The 20,352-nt window shown below is 46.0% G+C and overlaps 1 protein-coding gene across 1 annotated transcript in view; it reads left to right on the plus strand.

The window, feature by feature from the left end:
• CD247 (CD247 molecule) overlaps positions 1 to 18,198 on the plus strand; it is a 59,844-nt gene extending 41,646 nt beyond the window's left edge. Inside the window, exons 2-8 of the mRNA XM_075768626.1 lie at positions 5,702 to 5,808; positions 8,563 to 8,616; positions 10,074 to 10,157; positions 10,879 to 10,914; positions 11,942 to 11,998; positions 13,948 to 13,989; positions 15,411 to 18,198. Of these exons, the coding sequence (XP_075624741.1) occupies positions 5,702 to 5,808; positions 8,563 to 8,616; positions 10,074 to 10,157; positions 10,879 to 10,914; positions 11,942 to 11,998; positions 13,948 to 13,989; positions 15,411 to 15,476 (446 nt within the window). The 3' untranslated portion in view covers positions 15,477 to 18,198. The remainder of the gene's footprint in view (positions 1 to 5,701; positions 5,809 to 8,562; positions 8,617 to 10,073; positions 10,158 to 10,878; positions 10,915 to 11,941; positions 11,999 to 13,947; positions 13,990 to 15,410) is intronic.
• Positions 18,199 to 20,352: the final 2,154 nt, after the last annotated feature.

Raw genomic sequence — 20,352 nt, forward strand, 5'->3', positions numbered from 1 at the left:
GTCTTGGAGTGCCTCAGGTTTGTTGGTTATTTATGTCTATGAGTAAAAAACCCATAGAAATACACAAATAAATAAATCCCAGGATAGATATGTCCTTTATGAACATTATCTTTCATAATTTTAGGTGGCTAACTTGTAGGCATTTAGTCTGGGCTGTCTCTTCAGATGCAAGCCTGTATACACTTGAAGTGAAGCACTATGTGGGGTGCTCATTCTCTTCCCTTTCTGCCTTGAGCTCAGTTACCTCGGGTTCTGCACCTTGCTTTCAGACAGCAGCAGTGAGGCAAGATCCATCACGCCTGGCCTCTCCCTGCGTTTGACCTCCGCAGAGAAAATCTGGTGGATGCCTGATGTGTGGCATGGTGGCGGTGCCACTTGCAGCTGTGAAAGTCTCTCCCCCGGGGTGGGGGTCTGGAAACACAAACTTGCAGCAAGAGGTTTTTGGAAGATAAGGGGTAGAAGTGACGTGAATTGTGTACAGCAACTGTAGTCCCTCAGATCACTGCTGGTGGAGGACGGTGGCATCTGAGAAATGCTGCCTGCTTCGCTCAGTCGTGTAGCTGTCGCAGCTCTCGGTTGTTGGGAGAAGGCACTGCACTTTCTGCCTTTAAACACCTTCAGATGTAACTGCAGTTGCATCAATAAATCTCTCGTGCTGGGATTGGTTTTCATGGGCTCCACTGAGAAACTCAGTTTTAGAGAAGATAAAACTCTTCATTTATAACTGTGTTACTGAATTTTGGTAACCCCTAAAAATAAAACTCGTAAGTGAATCACTTAATGAGGGCCATGGGAGAGAGAAAATTTTATGGTGGACAGATTTGATCTGAATTTACAAGTAGTTCAGCTTTTATGGTCTGTATTTCTTAAACTATTACCAGGAATCATGGTCTAACTCAATCCAGATACACACTAAAAATGTCAGAAGGGGAAAATCCTATTTAAAAAAAATGCACCAGAGTGTTTCAAGGGTCTGGGCCATGTTTAAGTGATTTGCTTTAGCAGATTCCCGTTGGGACTGGCTGCATTGAGCCAGGAGTGGGGGCCAGCCCTGCAGCCCTGGGCTGCCTCGGGGTGCAGCACCCGCCGATTTTGCCAATTTTTTTTGAGCAGGGCAGATTGTGTCTGGACGTGGGTTTTGGGACTCCCTGGCTGTCTCTGAGCGGCTGGGGGTGTGTGCAGGCAGCAGGTGGGCAGGTGGCTGGAGATAAACCCACGGCCACGTACAGGAAAGGTGGTGCTGGGCCTGAGCCAGGGGATTGAAACTGTTCTCTGAAACCGCACTGTGCAGGGCGGGCTGCCGTGCAGCGCTCTCGAAGCGGGCGCCTGCAGCATGGCCTCCCTCGCTGGCCCCCCGGGCTTCCTCTCCTTCGGCTACTTGGGTTGCTGTTGGTCTGCTGCTAGAGGTTTTTTCTCGCTTGCTTGTTGGTGTTAATTGCTTTTTTTTTTTCTCCCCTCTGCCCTTAAAAAAGTAAAAGGCTGCCGGAGGTTGTTGCTGGGGCGCTGGCAGTGCTGCTCTAGGGGTGTGAGTGTGGAGCAGGATGAGGGAGGTGTGCGAGCCCAGGGTCCGGGTGTGTGTGTGCACCGACCTGCAGTAGCATGAGAGAGTGCCCAGGCATACAGGCTTTAGAAGGAGGAGGGAATAAACTTCTCAACAGCAGAAGCGCAGCTTGGGAAAGAGTCCCAAATGTGGTGGCAGGCATGTGGGGTTTGGGATTGAGAAGGGCTGGCAACCTTGTCACGAAATGCAGCAGTGCTCCCCTTACAGGCTCTGCCTCCTTTCCTGCCACCTCATCTGCTATAGCTCTGCCAGTCCTTACTCAGCCTGTGTCAACTCCTTGTATGTAGTGAGCAAAAGTGCAAACTTTGTAATTGCTATTCCTTCAGAGCTTGCTTCCTTCCCAAGCAGGAGCAACACTTTGACCTCATCCTTTTAAGCTCTTGTGTATTTGTGTGTCTAGATGTTGGCTTGCAATTCAACTCCTTTTTGATGCCTGGACAGAGGGATGCTCTTTGAGCCACGTTTAAGCAGTAAGCTTGACATAATTTACAATGCAATGTAACTATAGTCCCCGCTGGTCTGTGACCTAGCTGTGCCACGTGCCTGTACTTAAACATCTTGCTTTAAAACCCTGCTGTATTTTACTGGACTACCAAAATTTGGAGTGGTGAAACACTGGTAAATGATTATTGAAAAGATGCTGTGCCACTCGTGGTGGGCACTGGATGATCTGTAAGGTTAACAGAGTGGAAATTATCAGTGATATGTTTATTATTTGCTTTGTTCTGCATGAGGCAGCTGAGTGTGACTGCTCAGGCTTGGCTGGGCCCAGCTCCCATCACCTGTTCTTCAGCCCATCCACTGCACAGTGTGACCTCGGCCTCAGCCCCCTGCCCCAGACTGTGGCTCAGGGCTGATGAAGTACAGAGAGTATCATTGCATTTTAGTGATGCCTAAGGGACTGGGCTTCTGTTTGTGCATGTTGTGTAAATACTGAAGAGGTGGTAACACCCCCTCCTCTAGCAATTTAAAACCCTAAACTGATCCAGTTCACATGAAAGAATGCTAAGTGGTTTAATTGCTACTTGTTCATTAGGCTTCATATCTCTTTGACCTTTGTTTCAATAGGCTTTGTATCTTTTGTCTTTTTCTCTCTCTCGCTTTCTAATCTGGAAAGCTGTTGTAAAGGTTATTATTTAGAAAGTGCTTTGTACCTTTTTTTTGGTAAGAATACAGAAATCAACCATACTAAGGAAGAACAAGATATGAACTAATTCATTTTCTTGGTTTGTTTCTAAAAGTTGGACTTTATCATTGTCTCAATACATGTTTTTCCAGGAACCATCACAGCCATACTATGTTTAGCAGGATTTCCCTCACTGAACAGCTTTAATCCATTACCTGGGGTGCTAGAGGCCAGGCTGCCCCAGATAAGCACCGTGTAGGCACTCGGGCGGCTCCGCAGAGTCACCCAAGGTTGACCATGGCTGACATGGAGCTACAGCTAAGTCCCCTGTGCTCTTGACTTCTCCTGCTCGAGCTCCTCCCAGTCTGGAGAGTTTATTAGTGCTGGAGAAATACTAGACTTGAGATGACAGTGTGAATTGTGCCCTGCTTTGGTACAGGAAGAGGGGAGTCAGGGCTAGGATCCCCAAAGCCTTCTTCAGCAGCATCTCAGATACCCCCGGGTTTTCTGACTCTGTGCTGGGCTGCTTACCTTCCTTACATTGTATTTCTGATCTGGGTGCAGCGCTGGAAAACCTCGAGCTGCTTCTGCACACATCCAGCTCAAGACCAGGGTACGCTGGGACAGACTGCTGCACTGCACGAAAGCAGCTGAATTACTGCTAGAAACAAATTTCCTCTGGATGCTGTACAGCTGTATTCCCCGATGCTGCATTTTAGCTACCAAGTCTAATGTGATTCAAGCTGGTTTTGTGTTGAACCAACTCTGGCATAAAATACTGTCCTGTGACTGTTTAGAAGAAAAACTCTAGGAAGCTAATCTCAGCTTGTTTGTTGGTTTAATATACAGTGTCGGGCAAATAACTTAATCTGTCTCCATTTACCCCATGTATATAAGGTGTTGTAATCCTGAAAAAAATGGGGTGAAGGTTATTGTCTATAAAGTGCTTTGAACCTTATTTTTTAAATAATAGAAATAGGAGGGGAAGAAGGAAATTAATTTAGGATCCTAATCTTAATTTATTTCCATGGATTTTTTTCTAAACACATGATTTAAAAAAAAAAGAATGCAAACTCCTAGTTCAGACAAGCAAAGAAATCTACTGTTTGGAAATGTGCTTTTTTTCTGGCTGCCTTAGGCTCTCAGTGTGAACGGTGATTGTATCATCATCTGCGTGAGAATTTACAATTACATTACCAAGTATCCAGGCACAGCTTTTCAGTCAGGCTTTTATACAAATTGCACACTTGAGCAATACAACAGGCCATCATCATTGACTTTATTTCTGCAAAGGAGACTCCCTCACAGGGGTGAGTGTGTACTACCTGAATGTCATCTGCAAGCTGCTTCTAATGAAATCCTCAGCGTAACCCGATGGGCCAGGGAGAAACCCCAGCATGCAGAATGGTCCCGCTCTCAGCACTGGCGTAACTCAGCACCTTGAAGCGCTGCACCAAGTGGTTCAACTACCCTCCATCTCATGTGGTTAACAGGAATTGCCATACTTTGTTCACCTTAGGAAGGACATGAATCATACCAATTCTTTTCAATTTATCTTCATCGAAGGGCTTCACAGGCTCTTGATCATTCTTCTCTTTCTCTTTTGAACTCCCTCCAATTCTTTGTACAAAGCACATCTCAGATTCATTTCTAAGTGATTTTTTTTTTTTTTTTAAACAACACTGCAATACAGCTTTTCCTTTGGGGATGGACCTGGAGCTGCATATCGGATCTATAGTTACTTAGGCTTCCTGACCTTTTGATTTTTTTTTTTTTTTAGTTACATTTTTGAACTTAGTACATGTTTACGAACTGATACAAGGGCAGTTTCATCAGTTTTAGCTGCTGAAAACCAACAATATTACAGTGCCCTGCTTGATGCAGTAAGGGTATAAACATACAATGTTGACTAGGAAATGAACATCAACATCTTCTAAGTAACAATTTTATTGAGCTCTCAATTAGGGTAGTAGTAGATTTTTCTCCCTCAGAAAAGTTTTAACACTTCTTTTAAAATCACATAAAAGATGAAAACCTTCGGTGAGGGGGGGGAATCCATCTAACAAGAGGCAGCCAGTTGAGGTTCCTGTGCAGGGAATTCAGGTTTAAAACCTTCCTCTCAAACCAAAAGCACATCAGGGTGTCTCATGGGTATCTTATGGATGTGCCTTGCCATCTGGGGTTAAAAGTCTGTCTCTCCTGCCCATAGTTTCCTTCTCATGATTAATGATCTCCAACATCCACGAACTGGGAGCCCAAGAGAACCCTCACAGAGAAGGCACTGCAGCTTTATGGTTGCAATATATAACCTGGGATATGGGAGGTGCAGCTTCAAATTCCTCTTCTGAATAAAGAGGAGAGTAGTGATTTCAGCCTGGATGTCCAGCTGACTAGGGTGGCGTCAATCTTTCTTTACATTTAACACAAAATTTTGTCCTGAGAAGCCCTTCCCTAAAATTTTACCCAAATGGACTTATTTTCTTACACAAATGCATTTTAATTGATGAAGGAATCCCTAACCATGCCCAGTAATGAATCCCTGCAGAAGATGCTGCTGGGTTTTCCCAGAAAACAAATCTGAGGTGTTAGTGATCCTTGGTTATCTCCATGCTGATCTTGTGCTTGCTCCCTCACCCATGCCTGTGAGCTGCAGGGAGCAGAGCCTGGACTCCGTGGGTGGGGAAAGAAATTCTGGGTAAAATGTCCTGTATTGGTTGAGGGAGGTTGCAAACCTTTCCATCCTTGGAGATACTCTAACTCAGCTGGCTGAGGTCCTGGACAGCCTGGTCTAACTGACCCTGTTAGAGAGAGGATTGGACCTGTAATAGTCCTTCTGACATAATTAATCCTGTGATTCTTACTCAGATAACCATCTGCTTTGCAAATGGACAGATTTGCTCTCATACTGCCTATTTTTTTCATGAAGTGACATGTAGCACTGCCACATTAATGCCGTCAAACACCCAGTGATACAAATGGCCTTGTTTGTTCATGTATCTGATGTTTCTGTACAGATGCTGTACCAGTTCTTGGACTGACAGACCCAAGACTCTGCTACTTACTGGATGGGTTCCTCTTCATTTATGCAGTCGTCATAACAGCCCTTTTTGTGAAAGCAAAGGTCAGTCTATCCAAACACTGATGTGCTTGGCTTTGGTGGTGTAAACAAGTTGGGCTTGGCTGGAAAGTGGGGGTGGAGAGGAAGCATGTCTCTTAGAATAACACTTTTTTTTTAAATTTTTTTTTTTAATCTTTTTTCTTTTTTTTTTTTTACTTTCCTCCTTTTCCAGTGCCAACTCTGTGGGAGTTGTTTCTGTGGGCTCATGAATGGAGGGGAAGAGAGTATATGAGAGTATTTTGATGCTGCAGTTATGGATGCAGTCAGACATTCTGGATATTGTAGTTAGGAAATGCCTGATCAACAGCAATGTAGTTTCTTCTGCTATTTTGTTATTGGAAAGAGAGGAGGGGGGGTATACATAACATGCAGGATAAATGCAAGCTTGTGAAGGATGTATTAAAATGTCTCAAGAAGTCAGACATCTCTGATAGTATGAGTGTGATGATGCAAATGATATAACCTAAACAACCACAGGACAGGACGGACACATCCTGATGGACTGTTCTTACCACCCATCAACTGGTCAGCATCTAGGGAGACGCTTAGTGGCTTTAGTGTGCTTCCACGGAAGAAGGTAACGTTAATGCAGTGGAGGCATGTACGTTTACAGACTGTACATGCTCTGAGAGCTCTGCTAATCGTAGGAGAGTAGCTGTGCACAGGGCACTCCGTGCAATGGTGCTTTCAGCCAAGCCTAAGCGGGCCAAAGGGTGTCTTGGCTGCTGTCTGCACATTTGGCTCAGCCGCCCCCCAGAAGCAAAGGCTGCACTTGGGATCTCAGCTTACTTCTCACCAGGTCATGGCTGATATCACCAGCAGGAGTCCTGGACAGGGTGATGATGTGCTGCTGCTGGTGCCCCACCGGCTCTTTGGTGGGATTGTTTCTCAGGAGTGCAAAGCCAGTGCTGAACCCAGAGGGATGGAGGGAGGGATGTTTGGAGGAAATGAGCAAACTTAGTAACAGCGAAGAAGAAACTTTTGTTGTTACTAGTGGAAATCCTGACTGCAGGCAAAAGTGCTGCTCTGGGACTGGAAGTCTTTTTGAGGCTGCTAGAGGGACGAGCCGCAGGGGCACACAGAGCACACTGTACCTGCTGGCAGGAGCTGCGCACCCCGCCTGGTGCGGGGTGAGAGAGCGTGATAGTTAAAGGGGACTCAGCAAAGCATCGAGGGAGGAGTGTGAACCTGGCACGGGGAGCTGCCGCAGCCATGGTGTGCTCACCAGCTGCTCTTCCTCCCCTGCCCAGAGTGTGTCTTAAGCGTGCTGCTGCGGGGGCAGAAACTTGTGCGGTTTCTCCTGCTGGGGCTCCCTGCAGGGCAGAGCTGGAGCTGGAAATGGCTGCTGGTCACAGGCGGCAGCCCTCACCTGTAGGTCTGGGAGCATTCGCTGTCCTCCTGGTCTGCCTGGCTGTTTGCCGCCAACGTGCGTGGTGTTCAGCTGCCGCAAGTACGCTGTCACACGAGGGTAGGCAGCAGGAGGAAGGGGAAAGCCATGCCTGTGGTTTCGCTGGAGTCTCACAGCCGAAAGCAGCAAAGGCGTTGCAGCTGAAATAACACCATAAAGCACCAAGAAGCTGCTGGGGCATTTTCCAATGGGTCTCTGTCTTATCCCAAACCTAGGACTTTTTTTATAAATCTTACAAGCTGCATCATATCTTTCACCTCATCTGCTGGCCAAAGGAATTGGTTGTGGAGGCTTTTGTCCAGGACACAGCCTCGTCTCTCTTTGAGCTTTTTATGATGGAGCACATGGCCAATGCACGCGAACATGTAGGCTCTGTTGCAAGAAACATGGGCTAGATGCTTGGGAAATTACTGGTCCCTCAAAGGTTCAGGGATGATAACGGCACTTTCATGGAGAAAGGGGTGGAATAGGTAGTTTGTAATTACTACAAATACGATTTTAAAAAACACAGTCAAGTTTATCCTATGTCTAAATACAAACCTGGCTAGAAAGTTGCTTTTAATAAAGAATTTAACATATGATAACAACTCAAGAAGGCTAAAGCAATGCAGAATGTAGTTTGACACTGGTTTTTGAAAAGACTGGAACACAAAGTGGCCGCTTTCACTGACCTAAACCTGCCCCTTTTTAACTGAAAGTTTGGCTTAGCAATTGACTACTCATAAATATTGTGAGGAGCTGAGACAAAGAGTAGCTACAGAAGGGAAATCCTTTACCTACTCGTTGGTTACCACTCATGCCAGCTTACTGTAGTGGCACTGCAGCCCTGTAAGCCAGATGCCACTCCTGAGGGGTGAGGGGATCCCCTGCACCCTCTGAAGCTGAGGACACCCAGGAACCATGCAGGCAGCAGTTTTGCTGGAAGACTGGGGTCTCAGGGGTGCTTTTGGTTGTTGGGAGCCCCAGATACCCAGTTTTTCTTGATGCAGGCTGCAATTACGATTTTATAGCCTGATGGAGCTACTTTCAATAGCACAGGATTATGATACGCAAAGAATGGGAACACAAAATCGGGGGGGTGGAGGGGGGTGGGAAGCCAAAACAAACCCAGATGTTTTGAGTAGCAGTGAACTGGTGTTACTTGCACCTGAAATGACCTGGCTGCTGAGAGCAACCTGGCATGCGGATAAACGTGCCAGTACAGCAGTGGCTTGTGTTGCCTATAGCCCCATCAGTGCCATGGGTGGTGGGTCACCCTGTTTCTAATGAGAGTAATTTGTAGGAGAGAGGGAACGAAAGGACTGAATAGAACCACTGTCTCTCTGCTCACGGTATGGTCTCTCTTCCAGCTTAGCCAGGCCTCTGAACCACAGCTGCAACCAGGACAAGATGATGTGTATAATGTAAGTAACTACTGGGGTTTGCTTGTTTTCAGATCTGCTACCCAGGCAGACCTTTTTCAGCACTTCTAGATAGTGGATCAGAAAAACTTTGGATGCCCCAGCTAATAAAGCGCTATACGCAAGCGTGCAGCACAGCAGTTGTAAGGAGGAAAGAGGAAACCTGACAAGGGCAGCTTCTGTTGTCACTTCTCTGGCTGGATGCTAGATAAACACGTAGGCTGTAGGTTCCCGATTTGCTCACTGAAGTGAAGGTATACCAGGAAGGCACACTGCTTCAGAGGCAGTACTCGGTGTGCTGCACTGTGTAACACACCCATGAGAGCTCTATGCCCGTGCACACACGTGTGTGCGTGCGCGCGCGTGCACAGCCACCGGGCTGTTGTATATGATATGCACACCCCAATTTTACGCCCGGCTCTCTGCAGTTGGCTTGCAACTCTCACTGATCACCAGTCCTTGGGCAATTCCCAGGCACACCACTATTCGTGTTGCTGATTATTATTTGATGGGGGCTAGAGAAAGGGCAAACACCCAGGAATGTTGCGTTGCTGACTTTGGGCAACTGTAGATCTTGTATCATCAAGTGTGCGGAGCCTGAGTCATCACAGCCCAGTTGTCACCATCCTCGAGCTTTAGCTGTTGCCCCACAGCGAGACCTGTTGTACCAGATCATACCAGAGGTGTACCTTGTCCACTGTGCCCTGATCATAGCCAGCATCTGATGGCTCTTTCGGCAGTGAAAGAGGACACAGACAAGATCTTGTCCTTCCTGGCTAAATTGCTCACTCATGGCAGCATTAAACTGTAGCTATTTTTGCTTTTGATTGTCTTTTGATTTTAATTTTTTTCTCTCACGCTTTTGACCATAGCCACATCCTGTGATGAGTTTTACTGTTTAACTGTGTAATGTATGAACACTAATGCGTTTTTTTTTCAGTTTAGGAAGTGTTGCCTGTCACCTTTTCAGTGGCATTGTCAGCTGTTTTATTCTGACCTGAGATCTGTCCTTTGCCCTCTTCCAAGGGCATCTGGTAACCTTTCCCAGATAAGAAATGTGTTGTGCATAAAAGTTCTACAGCCACCTGATGCAAATTTAAGCAAGCTGTTCTGGAAGAAAAAATCGAGCTCATGGATCTTTACCCACCAGTGGGAGAGAAAGCATGAAACTCAGAGTCCCTCCCCCTCACGGGCTCTCATTTTCAGCTCATTTCTACTTAAGAAAGGGTCTAGATGTAATGGTTTGCAGTTTTGTGCTGCACAAATCAGTTGTTGTCATTTCCAGTGATTAAGCATAGAAATTTTTGTTGACAGTTGCATTAAGGGGTAAAATAATTTCTAGCTATAATACTCATGAAGTTGGACACCAAACTGGGTTCCCTTTCTTTTCCTGTGTTAAATCAAGATCTGTTGTCTCATGATAATAATGTCCGTCACCGCTTCTTGCTTTCTTGTCTCAGAAACTGTCTCGTGGACCCAGAGATGAATATGATGTTCTGGGGGCAAAGCGAGGTGCAGACCCTGAGATGGGCGGGAGACACCAGGTAACTTCCTCTCACACATGCACCTTTTTTTCTTTTAATCTGGTTCCTTTCTTCTCATGTCTAACCGCTGTTTAGACATGCAGGCATTCATCACATGTTTGCTAAGCACCAGCGCCTTCCTAGAGAGGGAACGGCAAAATCTGTGTAGTAACGCAGGCAGGCGGCTGGCAGCGTGGCGGGGGACAAGAGAAAACCTTCCCCCCACCACCACTTTGATCTTTGCCCCTCATGCCCCCCCCGTCACTTTGCTGAGAGCTCGCAGCCACTCAGAATAGGAAGTGACACCCAGTCTTGGGGCGGATGTGGAGCAGGCAAGGCGGGAGTGGGTGTTTCACGAGAGCTCGCTGCACGTGATGCTGCCAAACAAGTGCCATCAAAGTAAAACAGCAGCCAAAACAACAGTTTGTGCTGCAGAGCCCAACAGTTTCAAAAGAAAAGGGAGGGGAAACCTTCTGCATCAGTGCATAGGGCTTGCCTGCAGGTGACAGCTGTAGGGATTGAGCAGAGAAGAGCTAAGTTTTATCAACTGTTAAATTAATTTTCTGGAGAACAGGTTGTCTTAAGAAAGCCTTATGGGTGGAGACAAGAAGGGCTGTAATGGGTACGGCATGTCTGTAGAGCTGTAGTTGTGCCTTAGAGCAAATGCACAGGCACGTACAAGGCGGGGAGTGGGAATGCTGGTAGTGCAACATGTGGGAAACCTTCTTGTTTTGTTTTACAGCAGAGAAGAAAGAACCCACAGGACACTGTGTACACTGTGAGTAGAGAGCGCTGGAGAGAGAGGAGAGGGAGGGATGGCTGGAAATAGGAGTTTCTATTGCATAGGAGACTTCTTTTCTCCCTACCCAATTTCAACTTAACAGCTGCTTTCACAGACTTTTCTTGCCTTCTACCGCCACCCCCCCCTTTTTTTTCCTAGAAAGTTCCTGCTCCTTTCACCATGATAGGAGAAAACCAATGCAAGATAGGGAAAAGAATTTGGATCAAGATACCTGCTGATCCCTTTATGTTAGCTATTAGTGACTAACCAACCCTCATCCCATGTGACTGATGCTGCAGTATTTTAGGTGCTTGTTCTCCAGCCTCTCTGACTGCTCTCTGACAACGGGCAACTGCCTGTGCGTCTAAGAGTGGTTGCTTAGGAGCCTCTTGACTTAATCAATTTAACTCTGGCTGTGGTGGTCTGTGCTCCATAGACACAGGAATGCTAAAGCTCATGTCTTAATTCAGGGCTTTCTGGGTGTTCAGTGCTCGCTGAGACACGAGCTTGTTTCCAAGACTGGCCTTCATTGGTATGGAAGCAGACACTCTGATCACAGCTAGCTGTAAGCGTTTCAGAACTGCTTCCCCTGGATGGAGGAAGGAAGATGTTCTCTTTCTTAACCTTCACTCTGCAATGTTAAGACTTCCCTTTTCTCTGGGCCTGACCTGCATGGTCGGGTTTGTCTCCTGAACAAATGCTGCTTAAAGCTTTTGTTTGGAGAGCTTTGATTGTAGTATCTGGTGCCAGTCTAGATAACTGACTTGGTCAAGGGTAGAGTTACATTAATTTAAGTGTTTGGAGATGAGGAGGTATTGATATGCTAAGCAGATTTGAGTATGTATAGCATCTACTTAATGCCCATTGGTCAAGACCCACCCCTGTCCTTTGGAATATATTGAAGCTTTGAAGGCAAGGGAGCCCCAGAAGCAGAGTCTTCGGGGAGGGGGGGGGGGTGCAGTCACCTGGGGCTGGCTTGGCTTTTCTAGGAACACACTGACTCTTTCCCCCTCTGTGCTTGCAGTCACTGCAGAAGGACAAGATGGGCGATGCATACAGTGAAATTGGAATGAAGGGAGAGGTGAGTCCTGCTTTCCTCCCTGGTGAAAGCCTGGGATGAAAAATTCTTCATTGCTGCTCCCTTACAAGAGCAGCAGCCCTGGCTGCACGTCGCTGCCTTGCACAAGGAAGGTCCCATGTTGCACAGTGCCTACAGGCACAGCTGAGAGCAGTTCCCTGTTTCCTGTAGTAACCAGTGTGCTTGGTGCACATGTAGCTGTAGTGTTACAGTAGCCATAAACCAAGGTGGAGATGAGACAGTAAGCTTTGTCCCAGCAGTATTAGAAACATGGCCCCCTACACCAGCAGTGTCCCTGTGCAGACTGAATAATGTCAAGGGGAAATAGTTCAACTTTTGGACAGAAAAATTCTGACGGCTGCCCCTGCTGCAGAGCCAGCGGGTATGAGATCGGTGAGGATTAGTGGACGGAAATGTCTAGTTTCAAGCACTGCAATGGCTGTGGCCCAGCAGCTCACAATAGTTGAGCATGTTCCTCCAGAGCAGTTCAGAGCTGGAGGTTTATGGTTTCCCCTCTGTGGTCTGTCGAGCCTGTTCTGCTTTATAGGCACAAGTAAGCATTTACAAGCTCCTCCTTGTGCCTGTCTTCAAGTAATGGGGGAAACATTCTCCTTCCCCCACCTCCACTCTCACATTTTTAAGAACGAACCGATCAGTTATATCTAGAGCTAGCAGGAGACTGATAGTTTTAGCTCTGAGCACAAACTGCTGTGGGAAGGAAGTGTGTTTTGAAAAAATACCCCAAACATGTGGGGACACTGTTTATGGCAAAACAAAAAATTGCTGTGACCTACACAGGTTCTTTTTTATGTCAAAGTGTCTTAAATATAACCTTTCAATTCCCTCTGAAAAGTGTGTGTGGGAAAGGCCATTTCAAAACAAAATTTAGTGCGGAGAAATGCTGAAGCAACAGTGACATTTAATTCCCCCCCCCCCCACACCTTTTTTTTTAATTATTCTAATGCCCACCTGCCACATTCAAGCTCAGTGTACAAGCTATGACTATATGAAGTCTCTCCACGTTTTTATGATTGTTGCTATTACTGGGGATACACGCACAGAACAACAAAAAGCCCTTGCCTCATTCTAGACAGATGATCATTTAACAGACTGCCGCAATTTTAATTGTGGCTGGCACTGCTCTTTGCCACGTGTTTGTGATACAGTCAGCAGTTATGACCAGCTGCAGGCTTGACATGCCAGCCTCCATCCAGAGGGCTGTAAGCTCTGCTGGCCCTGGTTCTCACCCAGAAATTGTACGCTTGTGCGCAACTTGGCTGTTTTGTCTGGCAGTTCCTTGTACCCCTGGGAATGCAGCAGTGAGCGGGTTCAAGCAGAAGGTTTTTCTTTGTACCTGGCTGGGCTGAGTGACCTTGTTTGTGTGCTCTATTTGTACCATGACAGTCCCAGTACCTATTTGACTGAATCCTGTGTGGCTTTGTTCTCAGCCTTACCTGCAGTTCCTTTGACCATGTAGATGGCTTACCAAATGTGTGCTGGAGAATTTACTTACTTCTCCATGTCTGTCCAATAGAAGGCAGAGTCCCTCAGACACCAGCTGACATGTAGCCACTTACAAAATACAGCCCCATTTCTTCCAGGTGTGCCTTCAGTGCATGAAACAATCTGTGTCTATAGAAACATTGCTGAATGTCTATACATAGAGTAAATCAAAGTAATAGCAGCTTTATAATAGTATGACAGAAAAATATGTTAGCAAACCAAAATAATTTCCGTTTTATTTCCACTCCTCACTGTTTTTGCCTTCCACAGCCCTTGCAGCATGTCTGGGCTGGTCCAAACTTTGCAGGTGCTTTCCCTCCTGTGCAGAGGGTGCCCAGGCCAAGCGCAGCTGCAGACCCTCAGGACAGGATGAGGAGGTCAGGGGTTTCTTTCTTTTTGCATAATGGCAAAAGCACCAATTAATCTATGCTTCCTTTTCTTTCTCAAAGCAGCAGAGGCGGCGAGGCAAAGGGAACGATGGTGTCTACCAGGTAGGCAACACATTTAGCACCTGCTCCCTTCATCTATCTTCATGGTAGCATCTGGTTATGTATCTCACCACACTGTTAATGGATGATGAAGCAGCGTTTTTCAAAGCACCTTTCCGAGGATAGCTACTCAGACTCAGGGCAAAGACCACACTGTTGGTACTTTGATAGTAGCTGCATGTTCTAAATACAACTGGCAGTAATACTTGTTTAGCTGCTCTTGTAGGAACCTTCTCTTCATCTTGGAGAGCCACCTTTTGACAGTGGCAGATGATATGTACAGTTCTGTCTCTGAATTGTTCATTGCTTGAAGGGAAACCTTCAGGTTGCCAAACAGCTGCTGTAACTCAGAGCATCTCAGCAGAGCATACAGAGCACAAACTGGTCTGCACCTCCAGTTCAGTGTTGCAAAGGGGTCCATCAATAAGGCCTCATTTGGGCTCCTATGTGTAGTTGTTCCAAAAATGCATTTTCCTTCTGTAGAAGCCTGTACATTGTCACCGGCATCTCAAATAACAAAAATAAACACATATTAAAAAATTGTTCTGATGCAGCACGTCAGGGAGTTTTCCTGTAAGGTGGCTTATTTGTAGCTAATGGTACCTTTCTTCAAAACCTGCTCTACTGGTAGTCACAAGTAGCTGGTAAGAAGCACTGTCTTACTGTTGTACTCAGCATGGCACTAAATGTTCATAGTGGAGGACTGAGGGTAGTTAGAAGTTTTACAAGCAGGTACCATGCGTCTTTCTTACTGAATCCTCACTCTTGGAAGCCCCAGTTACCCCGCTCTGGCAGCCTCCTGGGCTGACCTGCGACTCTGCCGCATCTTCCACTGCCCCGCTGTGGGAGCAGTTGGTTCCAGGGCTGCAGCAGGGATCTGTACCTCGTGCGTTACAGCTGCCTCCCCCACCAGAGCAGCCTGGCAGGAGCAGGACTGCTGTGTGGCAGGAAGAGGTGGGAGGGGATGCTTTCTGGGGCGTGCAACCACCTGAAGCCCTGCTGCCAGCTTACCTGGAGTTGCCTCTGACTTCGCTTCCCAATTACAAAGGAGAAGTCCAGAGAACAAAATTAATGATTTGATGTCTATTCATTTAGTTAGCAGACAAAGGTCACTCTAGCATCAGTTAGCTTTTAGGCAATAATATGCAAACAAAATGTGCTCTAAAGATCTGTATAACCAGTTACGATGAGTTGCTGTAGTCATACGTTCATAACAGTTATTCAGGTTGCATCTTGCCTTCAGGTAAGTGACAGCTATTGACACCATACAAGGACTAAGGAAATGTTCATGGGTAAAAACTTCTGTAGGGGGAAAAAAAAAATTTAGAGTTGTACTACTTAGTCCCTGCCATCCTGTTCTCAACCAGTCAGCTGGAGAGAACTAGCACTCACACCAGTAACTCACCTGTTTTTCTCTTTTTCAGGGACTCAGTACAGCGACCAAGGACACTTACGACGCTCTCCAAATGCAGCCCCTGCCCCCCCGCTAAGTGGGAGTCACAGTGGGGATGGGCACGGTGAGAGATGCCCACCTGCTCTGGGGAGGGGGGGAGGGAAAGCCTGGTTCACCCAAACCAAGCACTGCCTGTTTTCTCTGTGCTACAACCTGCTTTGGTTGGTGCACAGAGGGAATACGTCTGGACTTGGTCAGTCCCTTCTCCCTTCCCTCGTGAATTGTGTAACTGCAAGCTTTAGCTGTTAAAATGTACATACCTGTACAGTTGTTTCCAATAATAGTGGTTATTATGCTGATCTTTGTAAGATTTGTGTTGTGGGACCAGGCCACACCTACTAACACAGCTGTTTCTGTAGCTCTGACTTGCCTCCCAGGGGGTATCAAGACATTTAATTATGGTTTCATTGCATTAGGGCTGTAGTTATCTCCCGTGGTATTTATCTTTAGACTATTTGACACAGGCCAGCTAAACTTTTTGCTTTAACTTTACTTAAAAACTGCTTCAGTGGGGGAATGACTTTTTAATTGTACAAAGTGATGTGATATTACTGTAGTGAAGGACAGAGGCTAAGTGCTAGCGTTTCAGTATGAAGGAAATGAGCACTAAGCTCCCACAAAAGATGGAGCAATGGCATTGCCACTCATCCAGCACCTGGAGCTAAATAAGAGCCAGGTAGCCTGCCTAAGAGACTTCTCAGAAGGTGGAAGATACCCAATACAATGAAAACGAGGAGATGGAACTCTGATACAAAGAGACTAATACTGGAAACACCAGGAAAACTCACCCCGGAGAATCCCATTTGGCTGAAGGGTTTGGCCTAAACTTCTGCCCCTTAAGTTAGCAACATCAACTGTTGCTGCCGCCGAACAGGCTCCCCTTGCAAGAGTCGGTGTGGGAATTCCAATGTCAGAAACAGACCTACAGTGTCACTTCTGGGCAACAGAAACTGTACAAAAGCCAATGTAAATGCAGTTTCCAACCCAGTCTGTCATCAGATTACCTTTAAAAGATGATGCAGGTATCATTCCAAAGAGATATTAATTCATTAAATGTAATGCATTTTTGATGAATTAATAAAGTTAGCATCCAAGACCTGTGTGTGCATCTGTGCGGTGAACAGCTGTGTGAATGGTACAAGCTCATTTGCTGATGCAGTCAGGCAGGCTGGACCGATTCACTCCCGGCAGTGTGATCTCCCAGGCAAGCAGGGGAGGATGGCATTCCGACAGGAGCCGCTAAGCACAGCCTGGGCGGTGACACGGGATGGTGGGAAAATGCTGTAAGCCCAGGTATCAACAGGACACTCATCTCCCCCCTGCACCCACAGTTGTGCCAGTGACTTCCAAGCCTGAGCAATGAAGCCTGTAAGCAGCTCAGCAAGGACAAGAACAGCGCAGGACAATAAAGGGTATTTTAACTTGGGTCAGGAGCCAACCCATTCATTCCGCCAGCCCTGACGGAGCAGAGCTAAAGCAAGACCAGGGGAACAGGAGCTGCAGCTGTGGGCACTGCCCAGAGGGGCTGGCATGGCCATTTCTCAAGGCACAGGGTTAGCAGCAGAGAAACTTGCTGCTACGTAAATTACAAGGCTGTGCCTAACTTCTTAAGCAGTAAAACTGCAGCTGCAGTAGGAGCTTGTAGCTTTTGAAGAATAATTCAAAGACACTAAATTAGTGCAAAAAAAAAAAAAAAAACCAACCCCGAACTGAGACATCCCATGCACAGCCATGAATGTTTCTTGGAAAGAATTTCCTAGGTCCCTTACTGTTCTGCATTGACAAGAAAAACCTGAGAGAACTGGGTGATACCTCCAACAGCTGAGTTGAAAAACTCCAGTAAAGTTGCTACTGCAGAGCACTCTTGTTCTTGATGCAAGACCAAAGCTGACTGAAAATATTTTATAAATAAAAAAATAAAAAAATTCATGATAACCATATATGCAAGATGTAGAAGTCAAAAGTTTTGGCAGTCGTAAAATACCAACCGCTAAACAATGGGGAAGAAATTCTTAGGAAAAAATATCACCTTTCTGCTCTTTATATATGAATGATCTTGACTTCAAAAAGCATCCAAGTCTTGTTTCAGGGACGCTTCACTGCGGGTGTCTCTCTGCCTTCAGGAAGCAACTGAAGCTGGTTTTACGTTGAGGAGAGGAGCTGATAATATGGGAGAAGAACAAAAGCAAAAAAACCCTGGGCTCTCCTCCATTTTGACCAAGCTAAAGAGCGTGAAGGAACAATCTCCTGGCCCAGTCTGAGGCACTGGGGGAAGAGGCGTTGGCCTTCCCATGACACTTTTAAAAAACTACAAACAAGTGCATACATGTTAAAACACTTGGAAAATGGTTTAATGATGTTTACAACAGAAATGAACTGTACAATTACAGTAAGTTTAATATATATAAAAAATTACAGCAGACAAATGCATCTACACAAAATCTACCTTTTCATTCTGATTTACTGTAATCTACACAATCTCTCAATGCCTACAGCTATCTGTAGGCAACCACTGGGAAAATAATAATATTAATATTAATAATAATAATAATAATAAAGGACATCTTTAAAGAGACAGCATTTCGCCTTCCTCCTCACCCCTAGTGTGATCAGCAAGGTTTTGAAATGTGCGGGACTCTCACATTTCAGTCTCAAGAGAAGCTTGGGTTGCGTTTGGGTACGAGTATTCCTATGTGGCCCTCGATTTCAAGTGTTCTGCTGACCTGAAGCATATAAATGCAGTATCTGAGGAAGGGAAGGGGGAAAAAAAAACCCCAACCCCTCCCAGCCAGTGTAAGCAGGCAGTTGCGCAGAGCAGTGAAACCATTAAGACTGAAAATTTCTCTTCTTTAGAAACGAAGCAGAAAGGGACTGCCCAGACACTACAGACATTCACAAATCACTATCTCTTTGAAAACTACTGCCGGATTTAGAAGAAGGGGTTTGTTTTTCAACTCCCGGTTCTTTGTACAAAGGGCAAGCTTTCAAATGAACATGTTAAAGATTTTTTTTTAAAAAACAAAATTGAAGCTACTTCCTCTTTGGCCCATCCCTTAAAAACAGTGAAAACCCCTTTACACTGAGAAAGAACCTCAGGTCAACAGGGAAAACAAAAGAACATGCTGTCTCTTTAAAAAGAAAGAAAGAATAATCCCAGTTGGGAGCGGCCGTCAGTGAAAATGCAATCCAAATTGGCGGTCTGGTGGAAATTCCTCATGGAATATTATGTACAGTTTAAAAACCCTTAATTGGTTTTTTTTATTATTTATGAACACCTAGGCAGTGAAAACTGTTATGTTAATACATACATAGACACACCCAAAACATACAAAAATACTATTATTTCAAACTACTAAGAATAGGACAAGTTCAGTTATCTCCATGCTATGACTTTAAGAGCATTACACTGAAACAAACAAGAATTTAAACGACAATTTTTTAATATCCCAGAAATATACCAAAATATACATCTAAGCTTTGGAATTACTGAGGTTAGACTAATGCAAGTGCTGGGTAATCGTACTTAATACACAAGTCTAAGGTTCTGCAGGAAAGAAATTATCTTTGGTATCTGCATCAGGCTAATAATATTAACATTTGGATTTTGCTTTGGGATAGAGCTTGTATGACCCTAGAACCAAACACCCCCCAATCAACTGAGATTAAAAAGATCCATGTAAAAAGTTCCTCCATTTGCAATCCCCCCCCCAAAAGTTAAAAAGTCACAGGCATCTACCTAGCATAAAAGGTTGAGAAATACAATGCATAGTTGCACAGTGGTGCTGCAAAAATAAAAGAAATCTAGAAAAAAGGAACTACAGGAGAAATGAAAAGCTGCTTCTTCTTTCAGGGATTTCTCACAACAGGACAGCCTCTTCCAAGCAGTGACGGGGGAGGGGGGAAGCTCAGAAGTGCACCTCAGCGTGTATTAATCAACATCACCCAGCCCCCAAAGGGTTAAAGCACCCAGCAGAGCAGCCAATCCTGCACCCAAGTCTTCAGCTCCTCAACCCACCTGCGAAGCCCCTGGCCGCCCCCTCCCAGCACCCCGGATTTCGCCCTGGGGCAGCGAGTTTCTTCCTGGGGCGTTTGGGAGGCCAGGCCCAGGGCAGCGCTCCCTCGCCCGTGGCAGCCCCTCCAGGCTGGACGCCGGCCGAGACCCAAGACCCTTGTCCCGAGACCCAAGACCCTTGTCCCGGCCAGATCCTCGCCCCAGCCGGCCTGGCCTCACAGATGGGCTTGGTGCTGAAGACGCCCTTTGTCTTTGGTTTGTTTGTTTGTTTTGAGTTTATACAATCATTAGGAAATCTTTGGTTTTGGCTGGAAATTTTAAAAGAACAAAACAAAACAAAGAAACCGCCCCCTCCCGACTTATAGCAGCCACCGTGACCTGACAAAGCTTCTCTTTCCCATGGGGGTAGGGGAACTACATTCAAATAAAGATGGACCGGGTTAAGGATGCAGCTTCTGGCCAGGCTGGGGAGCGGGGAAGGGATACAGGATTGTCAAATAATAAAGAAGAAAATTAAATATTTGGAGATTTCTTTTTTTGTCTTTTTTTTTTTTTTTTTTTTGGTCATGTTAAAAAGTGAGTAGCGTGTACGCAGCACTGGGCTGAGAGTGCCCCCGGGCCCTGGAGTTGAGCGCAGCCCCGGGGCAGCTGCCCCATTGCGGGTAAAGGCAGGGCAGGCGGCCCTTTTCCGCCGAGAGCAGAGGGGAGGGGTTGGATATTCACAGACTAATCAAGAGGACCCCTTGTAACCAAAGGAAATAAGATAAGATTGCAATTTGCCCTCACTTTGCAGTAGCTTTTAAGCAGCGACATTCAGAGGCGTTAGGGGGTCACTCCCCAGGTTGCAGGTCACGGGGTGCTATAGGCCAGAGTTCAGTGTTAATCAAAGGAGGGAGGGCAG

Source organism: Balearica regulorum, chromosome 1, assembly GCF_011004875.1.
Source record: "Balearica regulorum gibbericeps isolate bBalReg1 chromosome 1, bBalReg1.pri, whole genome shotgun sequence".
NCBI classification, from domain to species: Eukaryota; Metazoa; Chordata; class Aves; order Gruiformes; family Gruidae; genus Balearica; species Balearica regulorum.